This window comes from Mytilus trossulus, chromosome 10 (assembly GCF_036588685.1).
Source record: "Mytilus trossulus isolate FHL-02 chromosome 10, PNRI_Mtr1.1.1.hap1, whole genome shotgun sequence".
NCBI lineage: Eukaryota > Metazoa > Mollusca > Bivalvia > Mytilida > Mytilidae > Mytilus > Mytilus trossulus.
Window position 1 is genome coordinate 48778329 of NC_086382.1, and position 16827 is coordinate 48795155.

General features: G+C 34.6%; 2 protein-coding genes across 3 annotated transcripts; one reads left to right on the forward strand and one right to left on the reverse strand.

The window, feature by feature from the left end:
- Positions 1-404: 404 nt before the first annotated feature.
- LOC134687538 (uncharacterized) lies at positions 405-16423 on the reverse strand. 2 transcript variants are annotated; one of them, XM_063547912.1, is made up of 5 exons: positions 16220-16423; positions 6800-7368; positions 3868-4060; positions 2299-2859; positions 405-1302 (listed from the first exon to the last, which is right to left on the reverse strand). In XM_063547912.1, exons 2-5 carry the CDS (start codon positions 7354-7356, stop codon positions 694-696), a joined length of 1920 nt encoding a protein of 639 aa, XP_063403982.1. In that variant the 5' UTR covers positions 7357-7368; positions 16220-16423; the 3' UTR covers positions 405-693. The 2 variants fall into 2 exon arrangements, with proteins under 2 accessions (XP_063403982.1, XP_063403981.1); XM_063547911.1 differs by having other exon boundaries at positions 405-1305.
- On the forward strand, positions 9207-12977 carry LOC134687971 (uncharacterized). Its single transcript, XM_063548437.1, has 2 exons — positions 9207-9790; positions 10504-12977. Exon 2 carries the CDS (start codon positions 10506-10508, stop codon positions 12975-12977), a length of 2472 nt encoding a protein of 823 aa, XP_063404507.1. The 5' UTR covers positions 9207-9790; positions 10504-10505.
- Positions 16424-16827: the final 404 nt, after the last annotated feature.

Here is a 16827-nt window from a genome sequence, read left to right on the forward strand (position 1 = left end):
AAACACTATATTTTTTAGATAAATTTCAGTTTCAGTCATATTTTGTGTCCAAAAGGAACGACGAGTTGAGAAGCTAAAATTGGACGTCGATTAGAGAAGCTAAAATTGGACGTCGATTAGAGAAGCTAAAATTGGATGCCAATTGCAACATTGGACGTCGATAAGATATTAGGCATAACCATTGGCCGTCGATTTGATGGTATTTTATTATGACTTTAGATTTGGATGTCGATCTGAGTCTTACATATTATATATTTCCCCAAATATCTTATATACATATTTATTTGAAGTTCGGTAACCGAAAAAGACTCCATGACTGATCATATTTGTGTATACATGACACAGATTACTGGTACGTATAATAAAGCCCTCATTTATAATAAAATAATACACAATAACAAAAATCAAATGCACGAAACTGTATTTTTATTTTTCTGAAATCCATACATTAAACATATGTCAAAATATTATAAAAGACAGCCTTCATAAATATAAAGCATATTAAGTTAAGCAATATGTTGACGGTCATTTTGAGACGTATATATAATAAAAAAATAGTTCTGCGTCTGATAATAAATGTATTCGAAAGCTTATACTTGGTGCGTCATCTAAGTAACTGGTTGCAGACACATTTTGTTGTTAAATGATTTTCTTCTTTTGTTTATATTTCTGGACTTTTCTGAGAATTTAATTTTAGTTTTGGAGTATATCACATTCCTTTTCACTCGAATGAATGTCCTCAGATGACCGATCAGCATAGACAGACAATAAATCTGAAGAGGTGGTCATTTCTGCGCAATCATTATTAGACGGGAAATGTTTAGGTTGTTTTGATTCCAAATGTTTATCTAGAATATGTTGTGGAATAACGTACGAGTCTGTCACTATGATGACGGCTTCGTGTAATGGTTCGGACGACAATTCTTCACTATCATTGCAGGAATCTGTAACAGTCGTGCAAATTGACTCCATAGATTCTCCTGAACTAATTTGAGATTCGGTCGATCTTGGTTTAACATCACAAATGACATAGTCATCAAACATTAACTGCTTGTCTTTTATTGGTGTCTCCGGAAGGGAAGGTAGTTCGTCATCCACGTGTGAAGTATCTGAAACTGACTGTATAGTAAGTTCACTTGTGTTAGAATGGTCTCTTTGAATGGGGCTTTTGTGGCGGATGTATCGATCACGTGCTTCATCAGGGTTAACATAGTTGGTATTTGAATCATTGGACACGGTTTTTGATTGATTGTCGGAGGTGTGACTGTCATTCGGGTTTTCTACTGAATCTCCTGCCTCTTTCTGCTGAATAGAAAAATGATTTTATTATTTAACGTTTATAGTAAAAATAGCCACAATTTCTAGTCATATCTAAAATTACGCATATATATATAAGAACTTATAGTGTTTTCTAATCTGTTACCGGGTAAATCTTTTGCATAAAATGTATAGCAAACAAAAATAGGAAAACAGCACATGCAGTTACTAAATATAAACTTCTTGCGTCAGAAGCGTTTACTTTTTACTGGAGAACGTTCACGGCCGAATATCCGAAATTAAACCTCGGATGTTAAGTTTAAACTTTTTTGTATGAAGAAACCTTTAGAGGCTTTACGTTTCAAAAGATATACGAACACACATTTTATTTTCTGTATCTTTAATTTTGGACCATGAACGCCAGAAATATTGCAATATGTCGTGCAGATTCATCGGGAACATAGATATACGGTTTCCATGATTCATAAACGGCAACTATAATAATATGTGTTTGCCAGAATAATGTAGAAGGCCGTCCTTGACCTATATTGGTTTACTATTATAAATTATTGTTACTTGGAATGAGACTCAGAATGTTCGCATTGGCACTCATACCACATCATCTTCCTATATCAAACAACTTGCCAAAATTGCAAGTGATGTTTGCACTGTCCCTAAGAATAAACACAAACCAACACTGCAGAAGCCAAATAGTTTAAGAAAGAATTAATCAAACTACTTTTCACTAAAAACTTTAAAACAAATACCATCCACCCAGGATAATTCGTCTATAGAGGTAGCATTTTAAATGATATTTCAAAAGCATATATTCGGTTCTGAATCAATGGTACCTTGCATATTTTTCCTTCCGACCTTGGTGAAATTAAGACCCGGTTTAATTCGTAGTCTGGCTGAAAAACACATGTTACGTGTTATATTGTTAGACCTGTTGATGACTATCTACATCTTTGAAGTATTTTAATGTCTGACTTGTTTTCAAGTTTTTAGATTTATCGTCCTTATAAAATAGTATATATAAACCTTAAGTTGTGATTGCCTATCAATATCTTCTAAAAATAATACTGCATCTTTCAAAAACATTCTCCTATAGGCGGGATCCTCCAATAACCCTTCCTGTAAATCATCGGCTTCTTTGTCTGTCTGACAACCAGATGATAAATGGTCAAGATATTCAGACCAGTGTTTCTGCATTGTCTTTGCTTTCTCTAGCTTCTGGTCATCTGCCTCCACGACTGTATAGGCACCAAAATTTGCATGATATCGCCATGTCCGTAACCTACTTTTAGAAATATAGGTTAGATTCGTGTTATGAGTTATAGATTTATCTGTATACACTATTTTAGCATTGTCTCCAGTTGCTTGATGGTTTGGTGAAGCTGATTGGTTGATATTGTTGGCAACAAATTCATCATCTGAATCAATGAATATACCATCAATATCACTGTCATCACTATCATCATCAAATTCACTCTCCGGGAATGTGTATGCCAAAGGCTCGTCCTCATCAATTTCATATGGATCATGCGCAGGAAGGGTTAATATGGTCCTGTTATGATTCCTTCGTGTTGACCGTTCATTGCGCTGAAATTATATGGTTTTTTTTTCAATTTTATTTAACACCAATGGATGAATTATTAAAAATAAAAATACTTTTAAAACCTTGATATTCATATTACTTTTCGGCATTTAATAAATTCGAACCCTTATTCTAAAAAATAAACAGGACGTGTTTTCATGTGGGTCTGGATGTGTCCGAGGACTTCGAGTAGGTTGTTCTGTACGTATTTGTGTTGTAGTTGATCATGTAGGCGACAATTCACTATATCAACTACTTTTTATGTAAAAATCTCAAGCCTGAGGTCGCGTGTCTTTCAAATGAAATATGAGTTATTGTGATCTTCATCATAATTATGCATACACAGAAAGGGCACGGAATTGGTTTTGTTTTTTTATTGCGAAAATCGAAGGAACTGAAAAACGTGTCACGTTGTATGGTATAACCAGATGAAGATTGGTACTATACCAAGAAGGCATGACATAATGCGATACTTTTGTCGCTAATTTATGACATTTTCCTTTGACCTTACTGACTGATAATTTCCTCTCTCAGCACAGTAGACTGAGTATGAAAAGTTGATAATTTCCTCTCTCAGCACAGTAGACTGAGTATGAAAAGTTGATAATTTCCTCTCTCAGCACAGTAGACTGAGTATGAAAAGTTATCATTCACGTATCCGTTATCAATTATATTAACAATGTCGTCATAGGTAAAAATAGCGATCAATAGATTATCATTGGTCATCTCAACTTTCATCTTGCTTGCTTTTCTCACTTTCGCTGTTCCGGCTCAAGCGTGAAAATCAATCTCGTTGAGACAATCAGCTATACTCTATAAGTATACATTCCTTTGTTAGAGCGGGCTTATAAAACGAAACATTTCCATACACTTTCCAAATAATTTCCATTGTAAGTAATCGATTAATCTAATTAAGATATAGATCTCTAGAACATTTTTATACTTTTGTGGTATAGCGAAATCCGAGATCTAATTTTTAATTAGATTGAGTAACCGATGAAATAAATAACTACCTCAACAACAACGTCGACATTTAAACGCACTGTTCCACCAAAGTCTAGCATCCTGGATGGCCTTACTTCTTCAGTTGGTATTAACACATTGTGATCAGTACGTATAAAGCGAGGACCTATTAACCCAATCCAAGGGTCTCTGTTATAGTCACCATGGAGTACTCGAGAATCTCTTACTCTTGAGTTCAAAGTTCTGGAATATAAATCATTGTGTATGTATAGTAACATCTGTATTTATTACTTGTGTCGTTAAATAAATACTGCATGTTAATTTTGATTCAAATTATGGTATAACAAAATGCATTTCCTGCATTGGACTAATCTATACTATTAAACGAGAAGACCTCATTTTTGGTGTCGCTTCTCTTCTTTCCACAATAAATTAATCATCAGGCCTCTGTGTCCTATGGGTACAGTGCATAATCGCATTTGTCATCCATTCATATGATTATTCAGATTGAGTTATTTTGGGTGAAAAACGAGAAAAAAGACGTCCGGATATGTTTCCGTCATTGGGCGAAATTAATAAGTCAGAACAGACTCCCGGTTTGCGTTTTTCTGTATACTTTGAACATACATTAATACTATGAATACAGTGTATTTTCTGTCTTATATCCGTCATTGGACGAAATTTGAGTCAGATTAGACCTCCGGTTGGCGTTTTACGTTTTACTTTTAAACAAATGCATATACTACGAATAAAGTGTATTTTCTAACTGATTCATTTTCAAGTTTACTTTGAACATACATTAATACTATGAATACAGTGTATTTTCTGTCTTATATCCGTCATTGGACGAAATTTAAGTCAGATTAGACCTCCGGTTGGCGTTTTACGTTTTACTTTTAAACAAATGCATATACTACGAATAAAGTGTATTTTCTAACTGATTCATTTTCAAGTTTACTATCCACGGCAGTCACAGGGTTTTTAAATAGAGAGGGTCAGAATAATATATCAATGACCGCTGTAGATCAATTATTAAACTGAGAAATGAATGTAAAAAGAAAATACACTTTCGGGACGTCTGGAACGGGTGTTTTTAAGATCGAAATTTCAGGATTGACCATTTCGGGATCCGGGATTTCTTTTTTTCGAATTTCGGGATGTCGAGATATTTAATTTGTATAATAAATTCGGAACCTCGGGATTTCATGTTTTTAAGCCCGGGATATTGGGATCAGGGCCCCTTCGCAGTTGCGCATCCAGAAATATCCATACGCAGGGGCCCGTTGACTGCCGAAGAGGGGCCCGCTCTGGTCATGCTTGAGTGATTCCCTATATAAGCAAACACTTATTTTCCAGAAAAAGGGGGGGGGGGGGGGGCTAAATCCGCCTCTGCCCCGATCCCCCCCCCCTTTTAATGATGTTCATAATATACAGATAAGCGCTAAAATTATTCATGTGTCATTAAAATTAATAGAGAACAAACATAAAAAAAAAAGGATTTTTTTTGTGGAAAAAGGAAGAACCGGGCTAGAAAAACAATTATCCTGTCCCAAAATACCTATGACTTTTGATACCTTTCTGAAACTCTCCACAAGAGACCAAAATGACACCGAAATTAACATTTAAAGGTCACCTTACGGAATTACAATATAAAACAATTCAAATGAGAAAACTAACAGCCTTATTTATGTACAAAAATGAACGAAAAACAAATATCACTGAACCACTGAATTACAGGCTCCTGACTGGAATGTTCATAATACATGTACACTAAATGTGTGTTCATAATGAAATTAATAGAAAACCAAAAAATTGAAATTTTGGAAATAAAGGAGGAGGGTCATAAATCATTTTCCTGTCCCCAAGTACCTATGACTTTTGATACTTTTCCTGAAATTCTCAAGTCATTAAATCTTTTACAAAATTCTTCCTACGACACTTTTTTTTACATCCTTTCAAATACGCTCTGAATGCCCGCGATTTCGCGGGTGTGTTCTATATTTTCTTTAATAATCGTATCTTAAGCCTTGTTCAAATTCGGTAAATTGGTTGATCTTTTAGACAAAATAGTTGTCAAAGGTACCCGGATTATAACTTGATACGACAGACACGCGTTTCGTCTACATAAGACTCATCAGTGACGCTCATACCAAAACAGTTAAAAAGCCAAACAGGGACAAAGTTGGAGAGCATTGAGGATCTAAAATTCCCAAAAGTTGTGCCAAATACGGCTACGAATCTACTCTTGGGATAACATGGATAAGAAAATCCTTAGTTTTTCGAGAAAAAAAAATCGAAGTTTTGTAAACAGGAAATTTATAAAAAATTATACCATATGATTGATATTCATGGCAACACCAAAGTGCTGACTACAGGGTTGGTGATACCCTCGGGGACGAAACGTCCACTTACAGTGGCATCGATCCAGTGATTTAAAATAGTTATCAAAGATACCAGGATTATGTTTCAAAGATAGACAAAGATTGATAAAAATACTAGTAAGTATTTACCGCATGTTTCCCTATATTTTGTTTGCCCAGATCAGTAGTACTTACCTAATATATGTCATTGGTTGTTCTATTCCAAATTATTATTATTAGTTATATCAATTGTTCGTTGATTAATTGGTTTGGGATAATGCCACTTTGACTAGGCACTGTTGGCTAATTCGTGGTGGCACGCAGGTTTATTAGTGGAGGAAACCATAGTGTCGCGAGAAAACTGACCATTCTGGTCAATTAAGATGGTAGTCGAACCACATGCGGGACTCGAACTCATAACCTCAGTGTTGACAGACTAGTGATAGGATATAGCTAAACTTATAAGACCATTTAGGCAACGAAACCCAAGCTGTCTTGTTTTTCGATGAAGGTTATTTGATAACATTCACAGGTGTCCACGATTTATTTGTTTATGGACTACTCTGTGTGGGTGTCTTATAAGCAGTTTTAAAGTCATAACGGTCCATTTAATTAAACTCACCTGTCCGATATACTTTTTATGCTTAAATTGGTGCGCCTATGCTTCATTGCACTCAGCGTTACCAGCACGGTTAGCGTTGGTTCTAAACATTCCATCCAGAGTGATGCTGGGAGGTTATCAACTATTGGTTCATTACAACCTGTTGTATAGCCAATCATTCTATTTAAACCTTTCCTACAGGAAAGCACTCTATCCCAGTGTGACATGCAGTATGATTTATGGTAAATCTTTGGTCCACCATGCTTAAGCTCTTCATTTTTAAATCCGAGACAAATATTTAAAATTGGATTGTCACTTGTAGTGGAACCAGAGGCTAACAAAGACTCACTTCGTAATTCTTGCATGAATGCGTCGTTTTTTCTGATCACGCGCTTACGTTTCGGTGTATATATAAAAGGTGTTATTGCTTCCTTAAAGCGTGGCAACTTTATCTGTCTCTTTGTTCTTTGTGTATTATTAGTATCTAACGGTTGGATGACAGAACTTTTCCTCCTTCTAAAACATCCAGTAAATATGTTGACCAGTTCAATCAGTTTTCCACCCGAATCGGTTGACATTTTTTAGGAAGCCTTGAAGGTAAAACAGATACAAAAATATACAACATGCGGAAGATGCAAGCTAAAATAACATCGTAAACACATATAGCAATGTTTTTATTCAATAAACTACCGTCAGCTATAATAATTATTTTTTGACAAAGTTGGTTCCTTGGCAAAGTTAGGTTATAGTGTAAGAAATATAATTTTGAAACTCGCCGAGCCTTCAGGCCAATAGTCAATATGAATTACTTCAATCAATGTCCTGCCAAGTGTGAGACTTGCGTCCGTCGTATGTCATCCGTTGAATTTTTAAAAGATCGTCTTTGGAGATAGCTAGAGAGACAGAGAGAGTGCCCGAAATACTAGACTAAGTTCACATAAAATGTGTATAGTAAATCCAAAGACAGTAAATTAATCTTATTTAATCTATGTTATATCTCAATTTAATTTTTTTTATGAGATATCTTATAACTTTTAAGCTATACAAGATATCCTATACGGTTAATTTTTCAGATATCTTGATTAATAGATTTATAAGATATCTTTATCATTTTAAAAGATATATTTGTTAGTATACTTTATAAATATGATATAACTTATTTTAATTATCATGAGATATTTCAATTTGAGAAGTAGATAATACGAATTAATGTAATCCTTACATATGCTCTATAGCCAAGTTTATAAAAGAGGGACGAAAGATACCAGATGGACAGTCAAACTCATAAATAGAAAATAAACTGACAACGCCATGGTTAAAAAAAAGACACACAAACAAACAATAGAACACATGACACAACATAAAAAAACTAAAGAATAAGCAACACGAACCACACCAAAAACTAGGGTTGATCTCAGGGGCTCCGGAAGGAAAAGATATCTATCTCAGATGACATGTAGTTTATAAAATATATCTTGAAAATGGAATTAATGGATAAAAAAAGAGGAATTAAGATAAAAAGGCTTGTCATGATGTATTTACTTGTAAGTTTCATGTTTAAATCAACTTATTGTATATGAATCTAGTAATTTAAAACCTAAACACTAGCAAGGAATTGAAAATCGTGACTGACGAACGTAGAACATATATTCCTGGGACTATATCCACCTCCTCAACCTTACTAAACGGCAAATACAACAAATATATATCTGTATAAATTAAATTTACCAGATATTGATTGGGATGAAGAAGACTCAAATGGAGGATACACCATCAAATCAAGCCATAACTATTCCAACGAAATAAATAAACTAGCTTTAGACATTGTTGAGGAACACTGCTTGCAACAATGTGTCACAGAACCAACCAGGGAAAAGAACATTCTAGATCTTGTTCTCACAACTAATGAAAATCTAGTACAGAAAATGAGCATTACTGATGGAATGAGTGATCACCAGATGATAATTACAACTGTCAATGCAAGACCAAAGGTAATTAAGAACAAGCCCAGAAAAGTCTATCAATATAAGAAGGGAAATATGGAAAAAGTTCAAGAATATTTCAACAGCAAATATGAAAATTTCAAGGAGAAGATAACTGTTAACACGCATTTTCAATAAGAGGGTGCATGTGCTGTCGCCGGTGTGTGTACGAATTCCTGTATGAGTATCAGATTTATTTGCTGTATATTTTTAATCCATGTGGACCAACACTCTTTTAATTAAAAAATGTTATCAGAATTTTTAATTTTTTTTTTTAATTTTCGGTAACGGAATCAACAAATTGAAATGTTCGTTACTGTCGCCAAATCTTAAATAAGGTGTTGATCACTAGAAAGTTGCCTCTTTGTGCATTTCTTTATCCCTTACAGTTACACAGCGTGGAGGAATTGGTGATATCTTTCAGGGAAAAAACTTTCATTCGTCAATCTCCCGAAAACGCATGACAGCATACTCCTTAAGGGTTGTCACAAAAAGCAGGTACATGTTCGTTACGCCAACTTAAATACGTCGAAATTTTTAATATATATATATATACATGATCAAACTTGAGCTGAAACAGGGAATAAAACTTTGTTGATAAAGTTACTCAAATCAAGACAGATATAATTTTCTGTATTGTACAGTTAACAGATTCTGGGAATGTCGGAAGGGAAGATATTAGATGTAAAAACGTAGTTATGACATGTTCGTTACTGCTAAAAACTTCTCTTAGTTAAACCTCAGTATATTCCGATTAGCACTGGGTAATTCTGTATATTATCCTTTCTAGAAAAATAAACCTTTTCGATTCAATAAACTCTATTGGTTTCTTAAATTGAAGGTCTTCAGTATACTTGAAATGTACGTTACTGACAAATTCGTTACCTAGGATACGAAACAGACTCAAAACGTGATAGCTTTACATAAAAGTATGGGATGCTGGATGAGTTGACTGCCGCCATTTATTTAAAACGAAAACAGTTTCATTCATTTATACACTTTTGACAGGAGAAGGATCCACATTTATAAGGTACGTTTACATTTTACATTATTACGCATTTCTTATTATGAAATACACAACTATGAAATATTATATCACCGTGTTTACATAATAACCCAAACAATATGGTCATACATCGTAATTGACATGGATGTCTTAAAATGTGTTAATCAATGACATTGTAGTTGTGACATGTTCGTTATATAAAGTAACGAACTTTTTACTATTTATACACATTGAAATAGTTCTTTAATGTTGTCTTAAAACTATCACTATGTCTATTTATCACTTTTCATTGCATAATTGTATGTCAGTTGAATAAATAAAAGTACATAACAAATTAATAAAAAGTTGAATCCTACAGAAACAGACGTTTTCTAATATTTTTGTATTGAAAATTATCACGTCTATGATAACTTACCTGCTTTAAAAGAATGCATGCAACTTGAATGCAATTTCTTGAAGAAATTACTAATGTGATGACAGTACTACGTTTCCAATCGTCACGTTTAAGTTTGTGCATTCAAAATGTAGGACAATTCCCACATATGTAGTGGTAACGTACATTTCGTCTCTAGTAACGAACATTTCAAAATAATTTTTAGCTTACCTCGTATGAAATTTTGTATTCAAATTTAAATGTTTACTAAATAAATATTTCTAAAGACTTCAACGACTTCCCCGAAAGCTTTTTATGTATATCATTGAACCCGTATCTACATACAATTATCTTTCATTTACAGGAATGGTCAAATCGAGGGCCCAGATTCAGAGAGAATACAGACAGCGCCTGAAAGAAAAAAACAATGAAGCTTATCTTCAAAAGGAAAGAGAGAGACGGAAACAAAATTATGTACCTAGTAGTCAATTATCTCAAAGAAAGAGGAGGCAAAGAAACGAATATAACAGAGATTATCTAAAACATTATAGAGCAAGAAAAAAAGAGGTATTAGAATTAATCCATGCCAATAACCAGCAGATTGAACCCTCCACAAGTGGATATGAAAGTGGAACATCGTCTGTCATTCCTACTGAAAATAGACTGCTGGTCCAAATGAGATTCCAGAAGAAAGCCAATGGTCCGAAAATGAGAATAAGCAAAGAATTAACTAAAATAAAGGCCGAAATGAAAAGTCTACAAGCCAAGCATGAAAATTTAAAGAGGAAGTACAGAACAACTGCTCGCTCTTTGCAACGAGTGAAACGAAAAAAAACTGACAAAAACACAAGTACACCAAGATCCAAAACTGAACAGCAACTCGATGAAATGAACTTATCAGCTGAACAGAGAAGCAGTGTCAGAAAAGAATTACTTTTCGCTAATACAATTTGTAATGAAATTAAATCAGCAGGAGAGGGAACATCGACTCAGGCAAGAATGAGAACTAGGATAGTAAGAAACATTGTCTCGGGTAAAACCATGAAAAAGTACAGGATGATTAAGACACTAGCACAAAGAATAGGACTCAGTAGAAATAAACTAGCAAAAGTAGCAACTAAAGACATCAATATCAAAAGGTTTTATCGAATTCGAGAGATGGGAAAGTATAGATACAATGTAACAAGATTTCTACAGAGGGATGAAAACTCTAGAGTTATGCCAGGAAAGGCAGATTATGTTAAAACAGATGCTAAGAAAGTTCAGAAAAGAATCTTGACAGACTACCTTTCAAACTTGTACCATAAATTTATGATGGAGCATCCCACAGTGAAGCTGTCATTTACCACCTTTACACGACTTCGTCCAAAGAATATTCTTCTGACATCATTTATAAGAAGAGACACATGTTTATGTACCAAACACCAAAACATGTCATTTACATTAAAAGCTGTAAAACGATTAGGAATAGACGTTTCTTTGAATGCAGAAAAAGAAGTTGAAAAACAAGAAAAGATTATACAAGACATGAAAAATACAGAGGCCAGTGATGTGGTATTTAGTCAGTGGAAAAGAGTTAAAGTAGAAGAGAAGGGCAGAACAAAAATGACAATGAAAGTTGTAGACAGCACAGTTGACAAAAGTGGATTTATAGCTCATTTCGAAAAACAGATGAACGAATTCAAAGACCATGTAACAAGAATACAAACACAATATGCACAAATGAAAGAATTGAAGATAAATCTACCAAAAAATCATTGCATTGTACATATGGACTTTGCCGAAAACTATCAGTGCAAATCCGTGGAAGAGATCCAGTCTGCCTATTGGAATCAGACTAGCGTGACAATACATCCCGTTGTAGTTTACTACGAGGTTGACGAGGATGAGCTGCTACACAAAAGTATAGTAGTAATCTCAGATGAGATGGGTCACAATTCAGCAACTGTACTATCCATCATCGACCTAATTATACCAGAGATAAAACAACTTCTTCCAACTGTAGAATGTATCCATTACTGGACGGATAGTCCGACATCTCAATATCGCAATAAAGCAATATTTAATGCTATTGCCAATCACAGTCTCGATTACGGCATAAGGGCCAAGTGGAACTATTGGGAGGCCGGTCATGGGAAAGGCCCATGCGATGGGATTGGAGGTACTAGTAAACGAATGGCAGACGAAGCGGTGCGTACTGGGAAAGTCGCAATACAAGACCCACATGATTTCTTTGCATGGACACAATCACAATCATGTAGCCTAAAGAGCATCAAGTTTATTTTCTTGCCAAAAGACAAATGTGAAAACAAAAGCAAACTTTTATCTGAACAAAAGCTTCGTCCGGTACCAGGTACGATGAAATTACATGCTGTAGCAGAAAAGGGCAATGATGTAGTTGCTGTTCGTAATACAAGTTGTTATTGCGTAACCTGTTTGTCAGATGAATTTACATGTGAAAATTGGCAGCTGGAAACAGTTTTGAAGACCGGAACTCAAGAGGGTGAAACAGCAGAGGTTGCAGATGAAGCCAGGGAAACCTATCCAGAAATGGACTATAGCATTGCAGATTACGTGGCTGCTATCTACTTAAATAAATGGTACATCGGTCAAATAAAAACAATCGATATTGAAGATAACACCATTGAAATCTCTTTTCTAGAAAAGAAGAAAGCAATGTTCCAGTGGCCAAGTAGGTCTGATATCATTTGGGTTGACCGTAAGGACATTTTGTGCAAGATATCAAATCCACAACCCTCCGGGAAATCGAAAAGAATGCTTAAAGTAAACCCCGATGATGCAGCAAAAATTGAGAAACTTTACAGTAATAAAAATTGACTTGAGCAGAAGATTATAAAATTTTGAAATGTTCGTTACTTGCTTCTGTTTATTAAAGTTTACATGTTGTTTCATTGAATTGTCTATAATATACTCTCATTTCTATCAAATTTTAACTTTTAGTAGCTATATTTCATTCTGAAATTGACAAGAAAATGTGTTTCTGTATTGTGTCACTACAGTAACGTACATTTCGTTTTGGTCGAAACACCAGGAAGTCCTTAATTTCAGATATATATCAAGTTTCAATTATAATGCTGCACTTTATCATCGTTTTCCCAACATCTCTCAACACTCTCTCCTTCAGAATACAAAAAAGATTGTATTTAATTTTTTAACCATTTTTAGAAAATGTTCGTTACTTTCATAAGCCTGCGGAAAATATATGGGTTTTACTAAACACTGACTTTTTTTAACTGATTAACTTTCACATTTTGGATACTATGTCAGTTTGCAGGATGTCATATAACTTTGTCATTACAAAATATCCAGATTATTGACATATTCCGGAATTAAACGCAACCTTTTAAATAATTTTGCCAGGAGTTTTACTCTGTAAAAAGATATGCAATTTTGAATTAGTGAGAAAAGAGTGAAAAAGTACAACAGTAGGTAAATGTTGAAACGGGAAAGTCATTTACGGCATATGTTAAGCGATCACACCCATTATTCAAACGAGGATATTCGTAAAATAAAAACTCTTGAATATCTATTGGAGTACCTGCAGCGTAACGGACATTTTAAACTAGTTTTAGAACAGTATTTTAGCTTGTAGTTGGCGAATCGTGAAACGAAAACCCTTTGTTATTTGTTCAAATGCTTTTATATCGAGCAAGACAACATATCAATGAAACAAAATCAGCATGAATTGTTGGGTTTGTTTTCCTTCAAATTTTCGATATTGAAATATCGCAAATGCACCCCCTTATTGAAAATGCGTGGTTACAATGAACATCGAAGAGTACTGGACTCTATTTAAAACTCACCTTTTTCAAGCAATGGACCTACATATACCATCCAAAAATCTGACATCGAGATTTAACTTACCTTGGGTGAATCAACACATCAAGAAGATGATACGTAAAAAAGAACGACTATATAAAGTTGCAAAGAAATACCAAACTAAAGAGCACTGGGATAAATTCAAGCAATATAGAAAAGCAGTAAAGACAGAACTTGATATATCACATAAGAAGTATATATTTGATATGTTAGAAGTAAGTCCATCAACATCAGAAGCTTCAACAAACACACAAGACCAATACAGAATAGGGAAAAAGTACTGGAAATACATCAAATCTAAAAAGAGAGAAACAGTGGGAGTATCAACACTCAAAGTTAATGGAGAAATATTAGACAACAGCAAAGGAAAAGCAGAAGCACTTAATGCACAATTTCAATCAGTATTCACGATTGAAGACTTTCAAAGCTTCCCTAAGATAACTGAAAATGAAACATCAAAAATACCAAGCCTACACATTAGTACAGAAGGGTTAATCAAACTACTAAAGGGAGTGAACCCAAGCAAGGCAAATGGTCCAGACAATATATCGTGTAGAATATTGAAAGAGTGTGCAGAGTCAATATCACCATATTTACAGTTAATCTTCACCAAAACACTAAAAGACCAAAGTGTACCACAAGACTGGCTTATTGCAAATGTCATCGCACTATTCAAGAAAGGGGATAAGAGTCAACCGGTCAACTATCGACCAGTATCCTTGACATCAGTTCCATGTAAAATAATGGAACATATTATATTTAAACACATAATGAACCATCTTGAGAAGTATAATATACTTGTGGACTTCCAGCATGGCTTCAGAAGCAAAAGATCGTGTGAGTCACAACTAGTCATAACAGCAGAGGATATAACTAGAAATCTGGACAATAACCAACAGGTAGATATGCTCATATTAGACTTTAGTAAAGCATTCGACACAGTACCACACCAGCGATTGTTGAAGAAACTAGCATCATATGGTATCGATGGAAACATACTTGCATGGTTAGAAGCTTGGCTGACAAAAAGAGAACAACAAGTCACACTGGAAGGAGAAAGATCAAGTACTGCTAAAGTAACATCTGGCGTACCACAGGGAACAGTTTTAGGACCATTGCTGTTTCTCCTATACATAAACGACATCGGGAATGACATAACATCAAAAATTCGCCTGTTTGCAGATGATAGCCTACTCTACCTAGCAATCTCGTCAAAGGATGACTGCAAACATCTACAAGAAGATCTCGACAAAATGGTAAAATGGACAAAAATTTGGCAAATGATATTCAATCCTTCAAAATGCTATGTCCTTACAATAACCAAAAAAAGGAAAACCATCAACTTCAACTACAACATCAATGGTCATATCCTGGAATCAGTTGCATCAAATCCATACCTAGGAGCTGAACTCACCAACACCATGTCATGGGACAAACAAGTTAACAAAGTTGTCACCAAAGGAAATAAAGCACTAGGCTTCATACGAAGAAATGTTGGATCATGTCCAGAGGAAGTTAAAAAACAAGCCTATCTTGCCCTTGTCCGACCGCACCTTGAATACGCTTGCAGCGCATGGGACCCTCACCTACAAAAACATATTTATCAGATTGAGATGGTCCAACGCCGTGCAGCACGCTTTATCAAAAGCAATTACTCAAGAGAGCCTGGAACAGTAACAACTCTTCTAGAAGAATTAAATTTAACACCACTAGAAATAAGACGAAAAGTAGCACGTATAACACTCTTTCATAAAGCCATCCATGAAAGAGTTGCTATACCTATTCCAACGCACATTATAAAACCAAGAAGAACGTCGAGACTCCATCAACCGAACACTAAAAGATATGTACAAATAAGGCCAAATAAAGATATCTACAAATACAGCTTTTTCCCTAGGACCATCAGAGACTGGAATAAACTACCAGATGAACTATTAGAGATCGAGAGCAGTGAGGAATTCAAGACCAAACTCACCAAGCTCCTCTGTAGTGGCTAGCAACACAGACAGTCGATACTGGTAGAAAATGTTTTTAACCTGCACCTGTATATAAATTTCTAGCACAATTTTGGAACCATTTGTAAATATAGAAAGTTTATTGTCATGTTGGAGGACGTCAAAAGTTAAACCATACTTGAGTGATGGGTCGAAGTACCCTTTTCAAGTGACGACATAGCTAGCTCCGCTATGTCGTAGATGTAGATGTAGATGTAAATTAAAATAGATGAAAATAATGATTACCTTGAACACGTTAACCGTGCAGAACACAGACATTCCTGACATGAGATCACCAATGCCAACCAGTGTGCACTTATGACGTCGTGGGGTCATCGAGGATTACAGCATGTATGACTCGATGAACTCATGTGAGAATTAATTGCAGACATATCTATTCTTTTATTTATTCTTTGCCGGATTGTTGTTCTTTGTCATTCCGTGACAAGTGTTGGAAGGTTGTCTTTCACCTTGAGTTAAAGAACTGACGCTGCTGATAAAATCAAATCAAATCAAATCAAATCATTTTATCATAGTGGTGTAAAATCCAAATATTGGATTGTTACGAAGACAAACATGACAATCATCGCAAACATATAATATCTAAATTTAAACAACATTCATATTTTTATAAGACTATATATTTAAATGTTTTGGGGGATGTGATACCTTTGCAAATTTTAAAGTACAAGTACAAACATTCATATTAATGCAATTGTTATAAAATATATCATTACAAATACTATAAGAAAATATAAAATCGTCATAATTATTTTTTTTTACATCCACTAGTTTTTTCTTATCAGCTAGGCTGTTTCTTAATACATATAAATCATTAACTCCCTTGACAATAA